This window comes from Archocentrus centrarchus, assembly GCF_007364275.1.
Source record: "Archocentrus centrarchus isolate MPI-CPG fArcCen1 chromosome 18 unlocalized genomic scaffold, fArcCen1 scaffold_23_ctg1, whole genome shotgun sequence".
In the NCBI taxonomy this organism is placed as follows: domain Eukaryota; kingdom Metazoa; phylum Chordata; class Actinopteri; order Cichliformes; family Cichlidae; genus Archocentrus; species Archocentrus centrarchus.
Window position 1 is genome coordinate 5,632,604 of NW_022060145.1, and position 20,838 is coordinate 5,653,441.

Consider the following 20,838-nt stretch of genomic DNA (forward strand, 5'->3'; position numbering starts at 1 on the left):
ACAGGTGTGAGCAGAGAAACCCCACCTTAGTTAGGCGAAAGTTGACTTTAAGGGAGGATTAGGTAAATAAGGATTATTTTAAACCGTGAGTCATGCAAAGCCACTGTTGTAGAGTCCATCTTTATATTTTAAGGTGGTTGTCATTTCCAGCCAGCTGTCTTGAATACAGACATCAGATGTGTCACTTCCCCCTGCTCATCAGTTAATGTCAAGACATCAAACTGGGACTTTCCCCATTTATGTGCCAAATTGCAATCACTCACAATCAACGAGGTCCAAACGTAATAAATAAACACAAGAAAGAGCCACAGTAATGAAGTCATTTTTGTAGCATAGCTCATTTTATTGTTTAAACAGTTTTGCATAGGAAATATATCCACTTCCAGTAATTGACTGCAGTAAAAACAGCTGCTAGCAGTATAGGCTGGATATAACAGTAACAATCACAAAAAGTTGAGCCTTATTTACATTGATTTTAATCTTGTGGCAATTTTAGCCCCTGCACCAAATGTAACTAGCTTGAAGGCATCGCCTAATGGGTGGCGTTGATAAAAATCAATAAAAGAAGGGATATCAAGGCCTTTGCTATACAGTTCACAATGGACACCTGTGGCTCCTAAACTGTAAATGAAAAGATAAAAAGAACAGAAAAAAAAAAAAGTTTTCCAAAAGTCCTCTAAAACGTACATTCAGATACATACATAGACCTTTGCTCACACTTGCAGTGTAACTACGATCACTACTGGAGACTGCTTACATATTGTTTTGTTGGTGTTGTTGTTGTTGTTCGTTATGTATAGATTCCACCGTGATTCCTAAAATAGAAATGTGCGCGCAGAGGGAAGTAAAAGTGCCACAAGACCCAAAAAGAAATCAGCCCTGCAGAGAAAAAATGGTGACTAATCTTAAGAAAAGACCCCCCCAATCCTGTCATTGCGCTTAATGTAGCACTGACCCTCCCACCCTCCCACCCCCCGAAAAAAGAAAAGAAGAATGAACATTTCCTATAACTTTTTTTTCCTTTTTTTTTAACAAATCTGACGTGGGCATTGTGTGCTGACATAATTAGAAAATTAATCAATCACAAGAAACATCAAAAGAAGTAATAAAGAGCATATTTTCAGATGCGTTTGCCACATTCTGTTCGGTGTGATGCTGTTTTCTTCTTGCCACATAGGAAAGTAAGTCTATCACATTTTACATATTATATACAGACACTTGGACAGCTTGAACAGGCACTGCATTGCTATCTTTTAGTCTCCTTTTGGTGAATGTTACATCCTGTAAAAATGCTGGTTTTCATGTTTTATAACAACCTGATGCCAAGTGACTAGCAGCTAGCCAAAGTATGGAAGATGTGTATTGCTCATGTAGGATGAAAATGAAGTTTTTCCCTTAACTCTGCATGTATGCAACCCCTCTCAGTCCCTACAGAATGCGTGACATTCGGTTAAAGAGGAACAATCTCATATTGCATGAGTGCCGCAGGTCCTCCTTGCATAAAGTCGCCCTGTTTCTCTGCGATCGCAGCGATCAGTGTAATAATACTTTCTAAAATAAGCTAGTGAGTGTCAATATTTGCGCTGAACGGGGGCTCTTGAAGCTGCTGATGGGTTGAACACTGATTCAAATTTCATAAAAGTTTCAATCTCCTTTTGTTTGTTTGCTTGTTTTGGACAGGTTACATTCAGCTAGAAATATGTAACCATGCCCCCCCAAAAAACACTACCTCAGCTGGAACAGTACCCTATTCTGAAGCACCGGAAATTCATGTGTTATTTGTTTGTAGTGTGAATGGAGGGTTTCCTATAGTACATCAGGATTTGACAACATGTGGAAAGTGCAAAAATGAGTGGATGCTTTCTTTTAAGAAATTCTTAAACAGCATCGTCTGCGTGTGAACGATGCAGCCGGCCATATGTACGGTGAGATGCAGCACCAATCATCTTGCGACAATTCTGAAAAGAATTTTTTAAAAAGAAGAAGGAAAAATAAAAACTATCCAACAGATTCATCGAGGACGTTTGTCACTGCAGATTTTAACCCTGCTTCTCACTTAAGGTCAGGTGCAATCTGGGGCCTTACTGGTTTACTTCCCAGCTGCTACAAGAAACACACTCACACCACAATCTTGTTGGACAAGAATTCACACCCATTTTTAAAAAAAAAAAACAAACAAACCCACCCCCCAGAGATAAATCACATCACACGCTCTATGGCCACACTACTGAAAGAACAACAATTCAAATATTCATGAAGTGTTTCCCAAATGGAAATATCTAAGCACTAACCAAGATCAGAAATAATATTAATAATAATAATAATAAAAAAGCCTTCATTGTTGTTGTTTCTTAATATTTATGGATCAGTACAGAATACACACTCCCTCCCTCCCCCACCCCCGTTTTTTATCTTTACATACAGGAACACCCAATGAAAACGCTTTCGAGTCTACTAATCGGGGAAACCTGGAGAGTTCTAACTCAAATCCAGAGTCTGAAACAAACAAATCCAAATTAAATTTGCCCCCCCACCCGCACCCCTTTTAAATGGAATTGACTCATTTTTCCCAGAAATGAAGATTTACAAATGCAGGCTTCAAAGAAGAACTCCCCAGAAAGTTTACAGTGTACAAACTCCTGTCCTACGGCAGGCTCTTTTTTTTTTTTTTTCCTCAATAGAAAGACCCTCATCTTCTATCACTGTGTAGTGTCAGAGGCACTCGATCATACATCCAGCTCACAAATTCAACCACGTATACACACACACGCACGCACGCATGCACACGCACACGGGTGCACGCATGCACACTCAAGCTGCCAAAGCAGAGTGCAGCCCCACAGACTACTGCTATCTATGCAATCAGGATATTTACCTTTATGTACAGTCTCCTTTTCAAATAAGACACCAGCACAACAGCACAGTGACCCTGACACATTTTTATCTCGTGCACAGACACACACCCGCACTCACACGCAAACACACTTGGGGACAATGCACTTCAGTGGGGTCTCCAATGGCCAAAGGCTGCAAAGCACTTATAGTTTTGTCTTGGGTTTTTTTTTGTTTTTTTTTTTGTCTTTTAAAAGGAAAAAAAACAGCAACAAAACCACCCCCCCCACCCCCCTCCCCACCAAAACAAACAAACAAAAAAGAACAGTGCACATACAACGGGGTGACTTTTTACAAAACGCTTTTTTTTTCTGCCTAAGGAATCTGGGTGAAGACGGAGAGACTGAGCTTGACTCGAGGATTATTTTATAACAATGATTTCTGCCCCTTAGCCCTCTGCTGGCGCCGGAGAGCTCCGGGGGAAACTCTCCGAAGGAAACGTTTCTTTCGCGATTGTAGGGAAAGAGTGCAAAAGGTGTCATAGCAGCACTGGCTGTGCTGCAGCTTTCTGCGAGAAACCTTTACAATAAAATTGGCAAGATAATGATTGATATAAATAATGCCCTGTAATACGCCTGAGAGATTTAGTTTGAGTTCTGAACACTGAAAGGGGGGGAGGGGGGGAGATGATTGCCTATATGCTATTTAAGTGCTATATTTTTTTTTCCTTCTAGTGGATTCTATTTAAGCATCTACTGGGGGCCATTGGACAGGAAGTTAGAAAACACCATACTCCTGTAGTCCAATATTTACTTTAACATACTCTATGGGGCTCTGCTAGGGAAGCATCTCAGGAATTGACATATGTGCATATCATATATACATTTATACAAATCTACTACTTATAAAATACTTTCTAAAGGCTTGCTTGAGCCTGTCTGGAACTGATTTCAACAGGTCTCACCAGCATTAGTCGGTGTGTGATTGTTGCGCAGGTCACAGGCCACTTCACTGATGTGTTTAAGGCATCTACTTGGGAATTGCATTCAGCGACATCTAGAATAGCACGGCGTAAGATTCAAAACGCATGCAACGGCATCGGTTGCAGCTCTGAGGGAGCTAAGACAGAATGGGATTCTACGCAAAATGATTTCTTCAAATGATTGTCGCGCTCAAGTCAAGCCGTCTCTCCTTTTTTTGGGGGGAGGAAAGAAAAAAAAAAAAAAAAAAAGAGCTCCTTCAAAGTCACATGCTAGCACCCCAGGTGGAAAGTTGAAAGTAAGAGTCACAGTAGACCAATCAGTGACTTTGCAGCCGCAGCAAGCCCAAGCATGCATTTTTTTTGTTTTTATAAGTACTTCTAGAAAAATACCCCTGTTCCCAAAACTCTCAAATTCATAATACACTGGAACATGTCTCACCATCATTCGGCAGGCCTACACGCTAAAGAAAAAAAACAAACAAAAAAAAAAACAGACCTTGTCTCACACTGCATAGAAAGCAGTCCCCACTTTGGTCAATAAAAAAGGAAAACACCCACAACAACAACAACATCATCAACAACAACAACGACAAACAACGATATCAACAAAATAAATGCATTACAATATTATCTATCTCCAAACTAGCCTCTAATAAGTGACGCATCTATAAGCACTACCTACATAGGCAAAACTTGGTATTGCATAATTTTCATAATTCTGAATTCCACCCTCCACAATAGTAACTGGAAGATGAACAAAATGAGCGTTGAAAAATAAGGAAAACAAAAGATGACAGGTTATTAGAAAAACCACCAAAATACTGGAAAAACAAAAACAACAAACAAACAAAAACAAAAAAACCAAAACAATGCTGGTTGATTACAAACTTTAAAACGGCAACTATACACAGCCTTGATATGCAATGTAACTGTGACATTGAGTAGTACATGAAGTTAAAAATCAACAATTTCATTCAGAGTACAAAACAATTCTTATCATAAAAATGTTAATTTTTTTTCTATAATGATAAATGCAGCAAAAAACAAGTGTAGTGATGTCTCTATATTCAAAGGCAAGGCACGTAATGTGGACTAATATGTCATCGTGCAAATTAAGAGTACTGGAGAGATTTTTCCTTGTATAAATATGTCTGGGACTGGAGAGGCAATGGCTGTGAACACGCCACGCACAATTCTTGATTTCAGGGATTTGCCACCACCTGGATTCATAATTTCAGTTTTCGACCTCTTCCACTTTTAGAGTTAACCTTGCACAAACTGTAGCTTTACCCATAAGCCCACGCTACATTTGCATGAATAATAAAATTCCATGATTTAAAACTTTTTTTCTTTTGTAAACATAAGCTTTAGAAGCTGTTGGCCAAATGCATATGCTCGTGATCTCATCGTGAACATTTAAAAAAAGAAAAAAAAAATGTGCGTCTCATTTTCTTTTCTTATGTTTTGTCATATTTTTTTTTTTTCTAAAATAAATTAAAAACAAAAATCTCCCCATAATGACGGGAAGGGCTCAAAATAAGTGCTGGTTTTGCTCAGCGCTGCACAGGTAGCTTAATGCTCGCCTTCGACTGCCTTTCCTGCTTAACTTTTTTAACTTTTGTTTTTTTTTTTTCCACGCGAGGAGACGGATATGTGGCTGAAATCAAATTCAAATGTTTTCTTAAACATTTTACCCATAAAACATTTCATATTTAACCCCCTTCCTTTAGAGTCTTAGGGCTGACAGACTGATAGCTTCCCTTCAAAAAATTCAATTGCACTTGCCTCTGTCGCATTTTTCTTAAAATTCCTTTCGTAAAGGAGATGCAAATTCTTTCGTGAGGGGTCCAATCTCAAACCTACCATTTAGTGTCATTTTGAAAACTGCATTTAGAGTTCTCAACCCTTACCCATAAAGCCCCTTTCAGACATGCACTCCTTTCCTCGAATCTGGCGGCATCTTAACATTTACAAATAGCTTTCAGCACGGCGCGGGTCTCGGCTGTATTGACAGACAGGCACGCACAAGTTTACTGACTTTGCATGTCTTTCGCTTTCAGCCCGTACGGGAGAGGCGGGGTGCAGCAGCGTCGTGCAGTAAACAGACACCACAGACCCTGTGCTGTTCTCACAGCAGACATTTTAACATGCCAAAGCAGGAAAAGACGCAACAACGAGGACCCGTTGGTGACACAATTTAACACACTGGGTACTCTTTAGTGTCACTGTGAAGAGGTGGATTTTAAGCCAGAACACGTCCCACAGGACGTGAACCACTACATCCTGGATGATACTCCAGATGATAGCGGTTTACCCCACCAACAGCCATCCTAACTCATGCAGACTTTGTTGCCCTTTCAACCAGGAGCATTTGCTCTTGGCGACCAATATTGCCACAGCTGGTGCACCAAAGGGCATCTTGTGCCTATCTCAGAGGGTCAGTCCCGCTGTTGCATCTGCTTGCTCACTGTCCAGCTTGTCATGGCTTACTGGGACACTTAATGAAAACTGAGCCATCATCCTGCCATGTCGCAATGTCTCCTGTGAACAGGGCCTGAAAAGGTGAAGAGAGCTAAATATCGCTCGACAGTTCTCGTGGCCACAAATGCAGCAGGTCTTTTGTAAATATGGCAAACATCGCACACATATACGGGGCGCTCTGTGACACTGCCACGAGGAGCATTATTGTAAAAGTCTGACTCACTTCATCAAACCCATGAAGCCAGCAATATTACCAATCCCATGTCTGAAAGGGGCTCAAGTGTTTACATTAATTCATGAAGTAAGTAGCAGTAAAGAATAAACAAAGTCAACACATTTTCTGAACAAAGAGTCGTATCACAGTAAACTGAAATCAAATGGAAGAAGAAACACTCTGAATTCACAAGTTTTTGTTCCTATGGTGCACACAGTGAATCGTTTGATGCAGGAAAGCCTCTTTTCAAGAGGTCTCAGTTGGAGAGCTTAGAGTCTCTGAGCCATCCACCAGGCAGAGGTTGTCAATATGCAGACCCCCCCCCCACTTATGCGTGTGTGTGTGTGTGTGTGCACGTGTGTGTGTGTGTAAATCTAGATTTTACATCTTCCTCCAACATGGAAAAATAATAGGAATCGCCGCTAAGAGACTAGAGTGTCATGCAATAAAACATTAAGGCATCTATACATCACAGTATTTGAATGGATTGCAACATTCTGCAACACGCAACTACTGACTGGTGGGTGGTGGGTGTGTGTGGGCCGGGCGAGGAGACAGCAGACCTGAAGCTTCTTCTTCTTCTTTTTTTTTTTTTTCCTTTCCTCTGAACGAACCCTCATCTTCACTTCAGGGCCAGTGTCCATCATCGGGAGGGACGGGAGTGGGGAGGAACAAGGAAGGGCTGGGATGGGGGCTTTCGGGGGTAGAGAGGGTTATGCAGCGCTTGCTGCTTTGCTGGTTTCATCCATGGCTGTGGACACCTGTAGTGCTAGCTCTGCACTACCGACACCCCCCACCCATCCATCCACCCTGGGGGTCATCCGGCCTCTGTGTGATCAGTTCCCTGTCTCGGCGGGGACCAGGGGCTCACCAATGATGCTTATGCTGTAGTTCTGGTGGACATTTGTTGGCAGAATCTGAGTCCCGTTCGACATTTGGAATGGAACTAAGCTCGCCCAGGTACCAGGACTGTGGAGACAAAGAAAAGCAGAAAGAGACAAAGAGATTACTCCTGTGCCGCTTACTTCTTTGCGGAGCATTCAGTCAAAATCAGATTCTTTCATTCAATTATCCTGAACACTGCTTTGCTAATGACCAGCTCTGCTGTCATCAAGGTTCATGGGCTTACTGTTGGTTTGTTCAGACGGTGATAAAAAAACAGAAGAAGAAGAAAAAAAAAATGGCAGCACAAGCTTGTTAAACTAAGCTGAGGTGATCCCACTTGATTCCCAGTGAAGGACATCGTGTGAGAGGGCCGTGACGCAGCCTCTCTTCTGTGCATTAACGGCGGTGTAGAAAAGCATGAAGTGGGGGGGAGGAAGAGCGTGATTTGGTAGCGGTGGCGGCGGTGAAGGAGGAGGGTTGTGGGTAAAAAGTGTGGGGGTCCCTACACAAAGCTGTTCCATCCCTATTCATCTCACGCTAATGGCAAAACAACACAGTGATTGTTCCTGGGAAGCAACGGTGCTAACTGAAAACGCGAGCGGGAACAAACGGCATGTTGTTCCCGAGGGGTGCTGCGCAGCGTAGATGTCAGATAATTAGCCCCCCCACCCCCCCACACAGGCCCCCAGTGTGCACTCAGCTCTCGCATCACTCCCACTAAGTATGAAAATACCTGTGCTACACTTTTCACCAGTAACCAATTCCGCCATGCTACGCATTAGCACGCTGTTGCAAGCAGCTAAAACATGACGGATGGAAAAAGAGCAGGAAAGACAAAAAAATTGAGGAAGAGTTGAGGGGAAAAGCAGAAAAAAGTAGAAAAGAACTATTGAATGAGAAAGGCCAAAGATGGAAAGGGGGAACAGAGAGGGATACAACAATAACAACAAAAAAAAAAAAACAGACAAGCCTCAAGTCTGATGATGCTCCTTTGCAGAGACTCGATTCTTTGTGAAACTTCAGTATTAGACAACATTGTCTGGTTTCATAAAAGCAACTCATCAACCAGTCTGCATTTTATACAAATCACTAGTCACCGCTCTTTTACTTAAAAACAATGGAAGTGCAAATTCAATTCACCTCGCGGCCTAAGAGGCCCGACTCGCTAATAAAGAGTAAAAGACAGAAACACAGAGCCGAGAAGATGGATTCAAAATAAAAGCAAACATCACTCAAGTTTTAGGTTGCGTTTCAGTGCGCAAAGTGTTAAAGACTTCAAGGCTAATCCTCTCTAGCAGTTTTTTTTTCCTGTCCAGCCCGTCCTCATTCGATCCTCCTCCCTCCCTCCTTCTCTCTTTCACTCTGCCAAAAATCATCGGACAGGAAACTGGGGATTAAGTTTTTCCTACCTTTCCGAACAAAGAGCGCACAGAGCGGCCAAGGACCGCAGCGTTCTCCTTTTCTTTCTTCCTCCCTTCCCTTCTTTTATCGCTCTATGTTCCGTTTTCCTTATGAACCTCCTTTCAGGTAATGGCTTACATTAGAGAGAGACCACACAGCTACAAAAGGGCACTTGCGGAAATTTTTTTTCTTTGCGCAGATCGGTTTTAATCTTGTTAAAATTGATGGCTGTCAGTCCGCTGCCAGGGTTTTTCATGTAAAGAATAACTCTGGATCAGTGTTTGTGCATGTATTAGCGTGTTTTGTTTTGGGGTTTTTTGTTTTTTTGGGGGGTTTTTTTGGGGGGGGGGTCAATTGCTGCTTGCAGAGTTGCCTCATCAGTATGACTGCACTTGCAATTCAAACTGTGCAGGAAATCAGGGCCCCATTCAGAGGAAGTCAGATCCACACATGCCAGGTATTTTGTCCCCTGCAGCTTTTAAATAATTCTGTAAGATGAAATAAAGAAGGAAAACTTGCATTTGAAGCCATTTTCAGTTTTCTTCTGTTGCATCTCGACCTGCACTAGCGCAGCTTTAAAATGCATCAATTTCTCTAGATGTTGCCTCCACGCTAGCTGTTGCCGCCTGGTCTCCAATCAGCTCTGAACATAGCTAAAGACCTGACCCTCCATCCCTGCATTTCCTTAGGTAACCTTCAAGATGGCCTCCCTCTGCCCTGTCCGGCTCCCAAACCTCACTAATTCTACTCCCTGCGAGCACAGCCTGGGCATACGGCGTGCTTCGTTTAAGGATTAGCTCCCTAAATTAGATTATCTAATGGCATCTTAATGGATTGCTGACCCATTTCCTGCACAATAGCAACATGCGAGTCTGGCAGCTTTTTAATTTGAGGGCTAGTACTGAAGAGGCCTAGCGAAGCGCTCCATTTAAAGGGCAAGCAAGATAAAGGAGAAATCAAGCTGATTTCATCTGTATGTTGAACGACTGGGCGTAAATAATCCATCAAAGAGGAAAAAAATATAATAGAATTACCATCCCATCCTTGTAATAAAATAAACTGAAACCAGTTGGGATCTATTTTATCTGTTCTTATTACTGTACAGTCACATGGCGAAAGGAGGAGGAGTAAGCTGGAGTGTGAGTGGAAAAAGAGACCTCAGGCTTGCTGCGGGGGACATTTTTCTCCGCTACCTCTACTGGCCCATTAGGAGGCCTTTCGAAGGGGGTTCTGCTGTGTGCGTTTGTGTTTGTAAAAACATTTGTAATTTCAGCGAGCGCAAAATGACCTGTGCCCCCCCCCCCCCCCCCCCCCCCCCCCCCCACACACACACACACACACTCTCTCTCTCTCTACACATATCCAGGGAAAAGGAGAAGGGGGAGACGTAACAGGAAAAGGCTTAGCTCAGCTTGCTCGCTCTACCATGTTGAAATGGTTCAGGTTCCCCCCCCCCCCAGAGACGGACAGATACAGTATGCAAGCGGAGGGAGTGGGGGGTGGGGTGGGGTGTCTGTAACTTTAAGTTAAAGAGAGTAAAGCATGACTTGAGCACAAAGTCAAACAAAGCTAAGCTTATTTAAATACGAGCAACTTAACCGCACATGGCTAAGAATCTGACCTGAAATGACCGCTTTTTTATTCGACACGCTCTCACTCCATTCGGTCTCATTAGTTTCATCAAAGCTTTATTTCATTTATTTATTTATTTTTATTTATTAGGAATGAATCCGAGAGGGAGGCTTTATTTCAAAAGCTGAATCACACTGCGAGATTTGTCGTTCACTTTCACCAGATATGACAAGAAATTGTACCTTCTGAGGCTCATATTTTTTGTGCATTTACAAAAGTCTCTTGGAGAAAACAGGATAATGGGAATACTCCTCTAATCAAATTCTGAAGTGCAGGGGGAAAAACAAGTTACTGGGAAATGTATAAAACAATTAAGGCATGGAAAAGGAGATGAAGGAACAGGAGGGGGTGGGGGTGGGGGGGAGAAAACATGAGGGAGACATGAGGAAATATGTGTTTTATCAAAGGCATGACCTCATCTTGAAAAAGGTTAACATCTGTGACGGACTGTTTCACTGCAGCAATAACATCCACAGCTACTGGCCACATAATTACATTTATATGTGAATGTAAAGAGGAGACAATCAAGGAAATCATACATTATATTTCAATGGTTATTGTGTGTTTTGTGCATGTGGTGTAAGAGAGACAGAGAGACAGCATGAAAGAATGAAAAGGTTACCTTTGCCAAGTAATCCCCAAAGTGTCGTCAGTGGCACTGGGGCCATAATGCCTGCCGTTTTGAGTCACGCTCCAGTCACACTTCCTCAGCTGTCAATTGAAACCTAGCGGTCAGATCACTGGGCCAAGACAACTTCCACTTCAGATTACACTACAACTCAACACTGTTTACACACATGCATGCAAAAGAGCCTAGAGCAGGAAAAAAAAAAAGACTCCAAAATGAATGCTAAGGATGAAAACTGAGTCAGTGTTTTTATTACTTATTGGGGAGAAATAACAGTAAAAATAAATAAGGCTATGGGTAAAACAGACATAAAAGAAAAAGCATGCATTACAGTTAGTGGAAACAGCTAACCTGGAAGCAAAAGAAGCAAACAAACAAAAAAGAAAGCAATAAAACGAAGTTAGTTAGTTACAAAATGTGAGTGGCATCATATAGGAAGTTCATCTGTGAGCAGTCTCTACTGTTTGGTTTTTTATATACCTGGTAAACCAATGAAGCCATGCAATCCACTGGATGCATGCACCCTGTCCATAATGATTGCTTCACTCTAAGTGCACTTTCAGATTCAGGACGCATGCCCTCAAGCATGCAGACTTTTTTCATTAGCTAACTGTTTTTATTGATTAGGGGGTCACAATTACAATAAAGTTACAGCACACACACACTCACACTCACATCAACGCGGTACACTAACCCCTTCTCCCCCATTTTAAGACACGCCAACCTGACATACAGATTACAAATTACTGCAACAACAAAAAAAAAAAAAAAAAAAAAGAAAGAAAAAAAAACTGTGTCTCCTTTGCATGCATTATGCGAGCGCACGTGTCGGCAATCCAGCTGAGAGCTATCTCTGCCAATACCAACCTAACCTTGCCCTGTGGTCAACACATTCATTTAGTAATGCATCAGGATAAAACTGCATTGTTAGCACTCCGCGTGCAGTGGCAGACATTTTGCAGAGGCTCTTAAGAGGGATTTAATCAGATATACGCATACGCTGAATATTCAGAGCCATTTGCAGCGGTCAAGAAATGTGTTCTTTTCCCTCCGAGCACCTGGATGAACACATCAGGAAAGGAGGGGGGGGGCGGCGCTGATGGTTTCCTACTTAAGCCATACTTAAATTCAGGGACGTTTGCGTTCCGTTCCTTCATTTTTCCTGGAACAAATGTGAAGTAATGGCGAGAAACAACCACTGAAGAGAATTAATCTTAAGCAACAATGACGCAATAACACTCATTTGGTTTCAATTTAATGTATCAGTTTCATTTGATGAATTGCTCTGAGCGGCCGATTAATAAACCTGAAGAGGAAACAATGCAAACTTGTTTCATTCAATATATTTTCTCAGCATTTATCAAATGTTGGGAGACCAAACCCCCACGCTGTTCCCGCACTCTCTAGTCTGACAAAAGCTTGGAGAGAATGCGCGGGTTGGGCCAGACGCTCGGTGCCACCGCTCCTCGAGGGGCTCGCCATCTGTCCGCTGGCACCAACACATCAGAGTAGCACGGGCAGCGGGGAAAAAGGGGAAGGAGCCGGGGAACGTTAGCAAACAGATGCGGGCAGATTGTGGATTAGAATCCTTCCTTAGATAATACCAAATGACATCTGATCACGGATCTTTCCCTGTGGAATGCTAGATGGTGGCATTCCCTTGAGGGGTTAACCAAGGCGAGAGATGAATGGAGGGTTTTCACACATACATTGCCTGGGAATCGTAGAGCAGGTGTGGGAGCGTGTGGTGGTGTTGTTTTGTGTTGTGTTTTTTTCATTTTGAAGCCTAGTGTGTATGTGTGTGTGTGTGTGTGTGTGTCCAAGGAGTTCTATTTTGGTGGTGCGACATTTTAAAATAGGCATCTTCTGAGAAGTAGATTTTTCTTTAAACTTTCCTAACAAGTTATCACACAAGACATATGTTATTTTATATTAATGAAATATGAATTTAACAATAATTCATAGTGCTGTTTTGATGAGGATCAGGTTATTTTTGTGTATGCTACGGTGCTAAAATAATGACTTCAGTATTCCAAAAATTAAAATTTCTTCAGACTCCTCTGCTTTCAGTTTATTTAAAAAAAAATTCATATCTCTGGCAGCAGCAAGGAAATGTAAAACAGATTCAGTGGAAGTCATGGCCTCTATCAATCATACATACAGACAGGGACTGAGCCTCCATGGTCCAGCCAAAAGAATGACCACATTTAAAAACCCTGACTATCATCCTCGCCATCATTCCTACCAAGTCTAGCAGGAAACACAGCAACTAAACAACTGAAATCGTCAGTAAAGTCTTACGGACCCCACACAATACGCATCATTGCCAGATGAGGACAATGACTGAGCATTCGGTGAAAGTGTTTAGTCCTGAGGGACTTGGCTCAGTGTCTCTCCTCGCTCCATAGGGCCAGATCCTAGGCTGTTAAATCATACTGCAGAAAGCATAAACAACTACGACAAGCAGAAGCATGATGAATCAATGCGAGGACTGTTTAGACTTCCTTAAGCCGACAAGAACATTTATTCTTCAGGCTATAGCATGTAACCTTTCAGAAAGGTATCATTGTTATGCTTACAAGGCTTTCATTCTTCTTCTGCATTTCTAAGCCAATGTCTTTTTGATAAAACGCTTCCTAAAACCAAATCCAAGGGTATCTGCCAGGCCCAAAATCATTCATGTTTTGGGCTCGTCAGTGCAATAGGATTACAAAATTATGACACCAAAGTATAAATGTCATTATCTAATGAAACTAGAGTAATTTTTGAAACTAAAGTAAATAGGGGGATCTTTATATATGTAGCTGTCGTCAGAATCTGAAACAGAAAGGCCTTATAGCCTCGGGCAGCCAGGGTTTGGACAAAATTCAGCAGTTCTTGCAGCTACTCTCAGACTGCTGCTGTCTTGTGTAGTCACTTTGTGCCCCACTGAAAGAAGTAGCAGGGCTACTAGAAATGTGGAAGACAAACTGTGCGACATCAGCCAAGTGAATCCTCCCTCTCCTCCCGAGTGGGATAAAAGCATCCCACGACTGCTGACAAATATTGCCCCCCCCCCTTTTTTTTTGTTGCTCTGATGTTAGGAAATTCAAGTGAAAAAGGCAGAGAGAAAAGGAAAGAGGGAAAGAAAAGTGAGGAAACAGAGGCCAGCTTTGTTGGGTTTTTTTTTTAACTAAACATAAAAAAGTGAGCTGAGGAGAAACCCAGCGATCATTATGTAGCTGTGTGCAGATGCATTCAATTAGTTGTGGTTGGAAAAGCCTTGGCCTCAGAACAGGGCTTTCAATAAGGCCGAGCAGGGGAGAGTTCTCTCTCTCTCTCTCTCTCTCTCTCTCTCTCCCTCTTTCGTCCGACAACACCGCAACAGTTCTAACCTCATAGATACACACACCCCCACACACAGACACGCACATCTATCCCAGGACATCCTGCAGCCAGTTCTGAGGCAACCACCCGACGCCAATGCTACATATTTAGCGTGTGTACGGTAAATGAGGTAAATGAGTGTGCTGATTATGTGTGGTGTGTGTGTGTGTGTGTGTGTTTGTGTGTGTGAGCTTGTAAAGTATGTGTAAAGGAAACAAGAATGAGCACATTTCACTCTCAAAAGCATACGTGTGTCCCATCAAGCTTCCAGTGGCAATGACCCTTCACCTTCTTTCGGAAAGTGTGGAATTTAAATTCAAACACACCCAAAATTATATTTGACAAAGTGTATTTCAAAATGACATTAAAATTGGTATAAATGATTAAGGTGACTTAAGCTAATTCCAAAGCTTATTTTTTATCCATGTTAAAGCCTAGGTTCAATTTTTTAAAGCCAACATTCAGTGCTATCCTTGACCTCAACTTATCCGTTGTCTGATCTGAACTTCTGAAGTGCTCTGATCTAAAGAGACCGTTTACTGCTCCGGAGAAATCAATTGCAGACTCTTTGTGGATTTTGTGGAGAGCAGGGATTTCACAACTGTGTGGGGAAGATGGGTGGGAATGGGGGAAAGGGAGGGGATGAAGGGATAAGATGAACAGGTGAGCTGAGTGCTGCAGAGGGTGAAATCTCACCTGTTGCTGGTGGAGGAAGGTAGGATCTCTAGGGCTCAGGCCTACAAAACGATTAGCCGTTGGGGTGCCAGGCGCTGAGTAGCCTGGGTAGCATGGCATCACCAAAAAAAAAAAAAAAAAAAAAAAAGAACAGAAATACATGCTTGGATTAAACGTAGGATTTCAGAAATGTACATGGAAATGATTGCTGCGAGATGCTTTTAACCACAGTAACAAAGTTTCAACTTATTGTAAAAATCACCTGTGGAGTCTCACAAGACTCAATTTTGAGTCCACTCTGATTCTTTGACCACTGTATCAACAAGCATGACATTATTTTCTACAAATGCTATTTTTTCATTGTGTGTGTATCATGTTTGGCTTTCTAATATGAGATAGGACCTAAAATAAGCCTTAAAATCTTTTTGTCCACCACTAGTGGTCTAACATTTCACCTGGTTGAATTGACAAATATACTCTGGGGCAAGTCCACACAGTTGGTGTGATTACAGGTATCCCGACCAGTGATTCAGACAGACAAACAACTGACTAACTTTCTGTCAGAACAGGTGCTGAAATACACATTTTCACTCTAATGTTCAGTTACTCTTCAAGAGTTATTTTTCTAATAGAAATAATTAGAACATTGCTACCCTTAGCAATGACTTTCTACATTAAGTGCAATGCCAATTGGAAACACGCATATTTACAGCACAGACCATACGCATTTCAAAATACAATTCTATACACCTTGTAGCATGAGCTGCTACACAGTGAAGAAGTGCCGAATGCTTGTTGTTTGTTGTGGTGTACGTACTGCTTGTCAGTAGTGGGTAGCAGGTACTGGAGCTCACCTTCTGTTGATGTGGTGATGGGCTTAGTGTCTGGCATGGAAAGGGAGACAGGTCGCACAGCGCCGTGGTGTGGGGAGGGAGCCAAGACTGGGGTGAAGTGGCCTGGGACCTTTCCAACTACCTGACCACTGCTGTTAGGCTGCAGGTTGGGTACAGATGATCAAAAAAAACACAATAAGCACTTGATTATTTTAATAATGTTCGTGACAAACCTGCGCTGAATGGTTTTAGTAAAGATTATAGGGAAGTTTAACGCCACCTAAAATGTTTCAGTTATCTTTTATCTCAAAGATGCTGCGGTAGAGATAATAGCAACCAGGACTGTAACAAAATAAGAAAGCTGAAATAACACAAAAAAAAAAAGCGCACAGAAAATCCATTTTTTTTCTATACGTGCACATGTAAGAACCACATTTGTTCTGCCTGCCACCAAAACGTGTCACCTTATAAACGACAGACTGTGTCCAGTGACTTGTATTTACAAGCGCTTGCTCCCTTTAACGTGCAGTGGAGTAGATCTCAATAAACTAAGACAAGCATGCAACAAACTAAACACTAAAGAGGCTGAACATCCTATCACAGCGTTATTTCCCTCCTTTTTTTGGGAGGGGGGGACGTAACTGCTCTGTTTGCCTGAGAAACTTACACTTAACAACAAAAGATTGCTGGACCACTGACTCTCACACTTAATGCACCGCCTGAAGAAAGGATTTTAGTACTTTCAGCCGCTGTCCTGTCACAGTTATTACCGAAACTCTGGGGGGCATGAGCAACAATAGATCTTCAGTCAATGACAATGTAATTCCTACATGATTCTAAACAATGATTTTAATGGTGCTCATAAATGGAATTTAGGGGGACCCGGGCATGAAAAGACAGAGAGAGCTGTGGAGTGACCTACTACAATGGTGTGAATGTGCCAGTATAGAAAGAAAGGCAGTGGGACTATATATATGGAGAAAGAAATAAAGGAAGCTAGTGGGAGCTACTCTTTCAGACGGCTGGAGACTGTCTGGGGCGTTCATTTCAGGGCCGCCCCAAGTTCAAAACTCAAACAGGCCTTTTTGGAGAAGAATTGTGTCCACAGGGTTCCCTTCGATGTGAATAGAATGTTTAATTAGAGTGTAATATAATCTGCGTTAAAGCAAGCATAAAAACATTCTGGCACTCGTCCATGGGATTATAAGCGCTGTGTTATTTGCTGTACCCCCCACCCTCCCAAATTGGTCTTCTTGCATTTTCTCTTCCCTACCGGACCCCACCTCGCTAGCCAAGTCCCCCCACCCCACCCCCCCTTTCCAGCACCCCAGCAGAGGGCCAGTTAATTCTGCACAAGAGCCGGGCCCCGGCAACGGCAAATATTTACAACCTTTATCATTCCCCGCGGTTTTTCTCTGGAGTAACCCCCCCCACCCACACACACACACTTCCAACCCGCTCCCTGCTCTGGAGATGGAGCCGTCTACGAGGCCTTTGTTTACAGTTAGAACAGCGGGGATATAAAACTCACATAAATATCACACGGCTCTCTCATCTATAGAGACGCCTGCTCGCTCTCTAAAACACACTGGCCACAGTGTGCACCCTGAATGCAGAAAAGCGCAAAGCTGTGTGATTTACTGCTACGTCTCGATACAGTTTTGTTTGTCATGTGTGACTGCAATTGAAATAGTTTGTTCCTTATTTTATTTATTTTTTTAATGGAGTCATGGGTTTTTTTCCCCCCCTTTTCTTTCTTTTTTAAAGTACAAATATGAGGCTGGGAATGTGCTATAACCTTTGGCATGGGCTCTACATCAAGCTGAAAATATACGCTTCTTTGTCACATGAAGTGGATACAAAAATAAATCAGTCTGGCCTCGCTAGCAAATGTACTTTTTCCATTTAATATCATGTAATTTACTGTAAATTACACCAAATTAATTATCTTTAAATATTGATTTGTCTTTTTCCAATATTCCATCCCCACAACAAAGGTAAGCTGCCCCAGCACTACAGCAAGAGGCACGGGTCCATCAAGTCTTGGTCATCTTAAGTGCATGAAATATGTAATTTGAGGTTTACACAATACAGCTTTATAAAGAGGTCATTGAATATCATCCTAAGTCTCACCATAAATAAAGGGAATGAGCAGTTTTATGATGGAAAAAAATGAGAAAAGAATAATTTTCCCCAATGCAAAAGCACCGGTGAGGCAGTGCTGAAATACAGACCAATACATGCTATAATTCATCTTATCTTTAATCTGTCAGATGGGAATGGAGCCGAACAATATAACAAAGAATGACTAGAGGCCATGAAAGTTGTGCCAAACCACCCTATGACTTCTGGCTAAAGATCTGGCTTACTGCCTTTTTCAAACATGGAGGAGTGGTGGTGGTGGTGGTGGGGGAGTCTGACCTGGCTGCTCTGTGGGCTGGACGGGTCATATGACGGCACGTAGCTCTTGAGGGAATCAGCAGGGTTGAGGTGAGGCGGGTAGCGTATGGTGGGGTGCGAAAAGTAGGGCGACGGCGCCGGGGGCAAGATGGCTGAGGCCGAGAACTGCAGCGGTGAGTGTGGAGGGGGGCTCCTTGTCGATATAACTGCAAGACAGACGGGAAAAAGGAGCGGAGAGAGGACGATAAAGACCAAGCGTACGAGAGGGAGTCAACATAAAACAATCATCAGGTTACATTTAGTATCAAAATAGATTTTTTTTGACTGAGAGGTCAGCAGGAACTCACCACTGTGTCCTACACTTGTTAGGCCTGGGTGATGAGGCTGCGGGAAAGTGCTGAGTCGTGGTGAGGAGTCCTGCGGGGAAGTCGGGCTGAACAGCGGCTTCTCTGGCTTCTTCATAGAGGGAGAGGACATGTCTGCTGGTAGGGAAAGACACACAAACACATGAAGGAATGAGTGAAAGTGCGCTCACGTCTTTCTGATTATTAAATCTTTAATGTTACAAGTGTAGGACTAGATATGAGAAACTATGAAGTAAAAAAAGTTTGTCCCAACTCTGGAATGAAAAGAAATGAAATGAAAAGACTTTCCTAATGCAAAAAAAAAAAAAAGAACTTTTAAATATTTTTTGAGATTTCTCTGTTGAAAATGAATCAAAGATTTCCCTATAGCTTGTACTAATTCTCCCATTTCTCATGAATGAAAGGAGCTGAATGCAGAAAGTGAATTACACGTAATATTAAGCAGAATTCGATCTGCTTGGGATTAGTGTGATCAGGGGACCTTTTTTTTTTTTTCTTCGCCAGCAAATGTAACTCACAATGAAAAATGGACTCTGCAAATTACAGGCACCCCTGAGGGTCAAAAATCACATGTAATCTCTGAAATCATTATAAACCCCTGGACAGCCACGAGAAATGAAAAATGTGTATTTTGTCATGTCTGAGCAGACAATTAAATCCAGTGAAGTGACACGCAGTCGGAAAGCAGCTGGTCACTCAAATAGGATTTAAGGAATCTCAAGACCCTCACGTAATCTTAAATAGAATATTACAGTGTTACATCTGCTTTGTTTGGCCTCACACGCTGTTTGACAAGCCACTTGTAATTCCCCATGAATAATCCTGGAGGCTCAGCAGAAGACACGGAATTTGTTTAGGAAATTCGTCTAGTTCTATGAAGTCAAAGTAGGTGCACAAACTCAACTTACAAGTTGCTCATTATTGCTGCTCTACACTTTCATGAGCAATGTTCTGCTGTCACGGCTGCGCAGTTTTCAATTTTCCATGGTAAGACACAGTGTCTGAAGGGAACGTGATAACAAATAGATGCGAAAGGCAGTGGCTTATGTCTGCTTGTGCTCCTTCTATGAACATTCATCAAGTGCTTTTCTGGTCTGTCACAGATTCTTGCGGTGTATAACTTTCACATCATTCACCCCCCCACACCCCACCCCTCCTCAAAATAAGCTGTGTAAACCCCGTTTGTTCAGACATTTCTGTAGCATTAACCGTCCTTCCCTCCTGTTTCCTAACAACAGGGAAGGATCCACCCAAGTGACGGGAAAAATCGCTCATCACCAGAGGAGAGAGCGACAAAGGTGCCTGGAATTCAGGGGGATTTCCCAGTCTGGGGTTGCAAGAGGATACAGGCTTAAGTGCTTTCATTTTGTGTCAAAGGAAGAAATACCTTTGAGAAGATTTATATCGCTGCCTAATGTTTCCAGAAAAAAAAAAAAAAAAAAGGGAAAAAAAAGGAAATACTTTCTGCAGAAGTAGTATTCAGCTTTTCCTCTCTTCTAATTAACTGCTTCGGAGACTGCACCAAAGAAATTACACTGGACAATTAATTAACAGATGTTAAACACTTTAAATAGTTGAAATAAAAAGGTCCAAAGTGACCTTGCAGTTAGACCAGATTGGCTGTCCTTTAGGAACTAATCTATTTTGTATTATAGGGGTAGATATGGCATGACAAAAAAACCCCCAAAAAAACATACAAATGTGGTAATGTTCAGTACTTTTACCAGAGCACAACGCAAGAAAGAAGCAATTTCTTCCACTACATGGTGAGGTTTTGTCGAACGGCAACCATGTGGACAAAATAACTGCTTGGCACTCGGTGTGACTCATATGGGTTTAATATCACCCCCACTTCTCATTTATTCTCTCTTGACAGAATAATGGCTGTCTTTGGAGAGTTTCCTACCCACTGCTTTCCCTTTCTCCTCACCCCAAGTGTCTAAGTTTACACAGAGCAATACTCTCAGGCCTTGTGCAAAGGGACACACTGAAATTTCATGCAGCCACATTGGGCTGTGGCTGAATCCCACCAGTGCTGCGTCTCCTGTGTATCATGTGGTGTTTTCCCTCACTTGGCCTTCCTGCTTATTATATTAAAATAGTAGAGCAAACCAAAGGAGAAGTGCTCAAAGTTCAGACTAAAG

General features: G+C 42.3%; 1 protein-coding gene across 7 annotated transcripts in view; it reads right to left on the reverse strand.

Moving 5' to 3' along the window:
- Positions 1-7,088: 7,088 nt before the first annotated feature.
- LOC115775109 (nuclear factor 1 B-type) overlaps positions 7,089-20,838 on the reverse strand; it is a 58,925-nt gene continuing 45,175 nt past the window's right edge. For 3 of the 7 annotated variants that reach the window (XM_030722607.1, XM_030722612.1, XM_030722605.1), the window contains exons 7-12: positions 18,677-18,811; positions 18,351-18,535; positions 15,951-16,089; positions 15,118-15,200; positions 11,050-11,138; positions 7,089-7,478 (exon numbers count right to left, since the gene is read on the reverse strand). In XM_030722607.1, coding sequence (XP_030578467.1) covers positions 7,346-7,478; positions 11,050-11,138; positions 15,118-15,200; positions 15,951-16,089; positions 18,351-18,535; positions 18,677-18,811 — 764 coding nt within the window. In that variant the 3' untranslated portion in view covers positions 7,089-7,345. The remainder of the gene's footprint in view (positions 7,479-11,049; positions 11,139-15,117; positions 15,201-15,950; positions 16,090-18,350; positions 18,536-18,676; positions 18,812-20,838) is intronic. The other 4 variants (XM_030722608.1, XM_030722606.1, XM_030722611.1 and 1 more) reach the window with 3 other exon arrangements.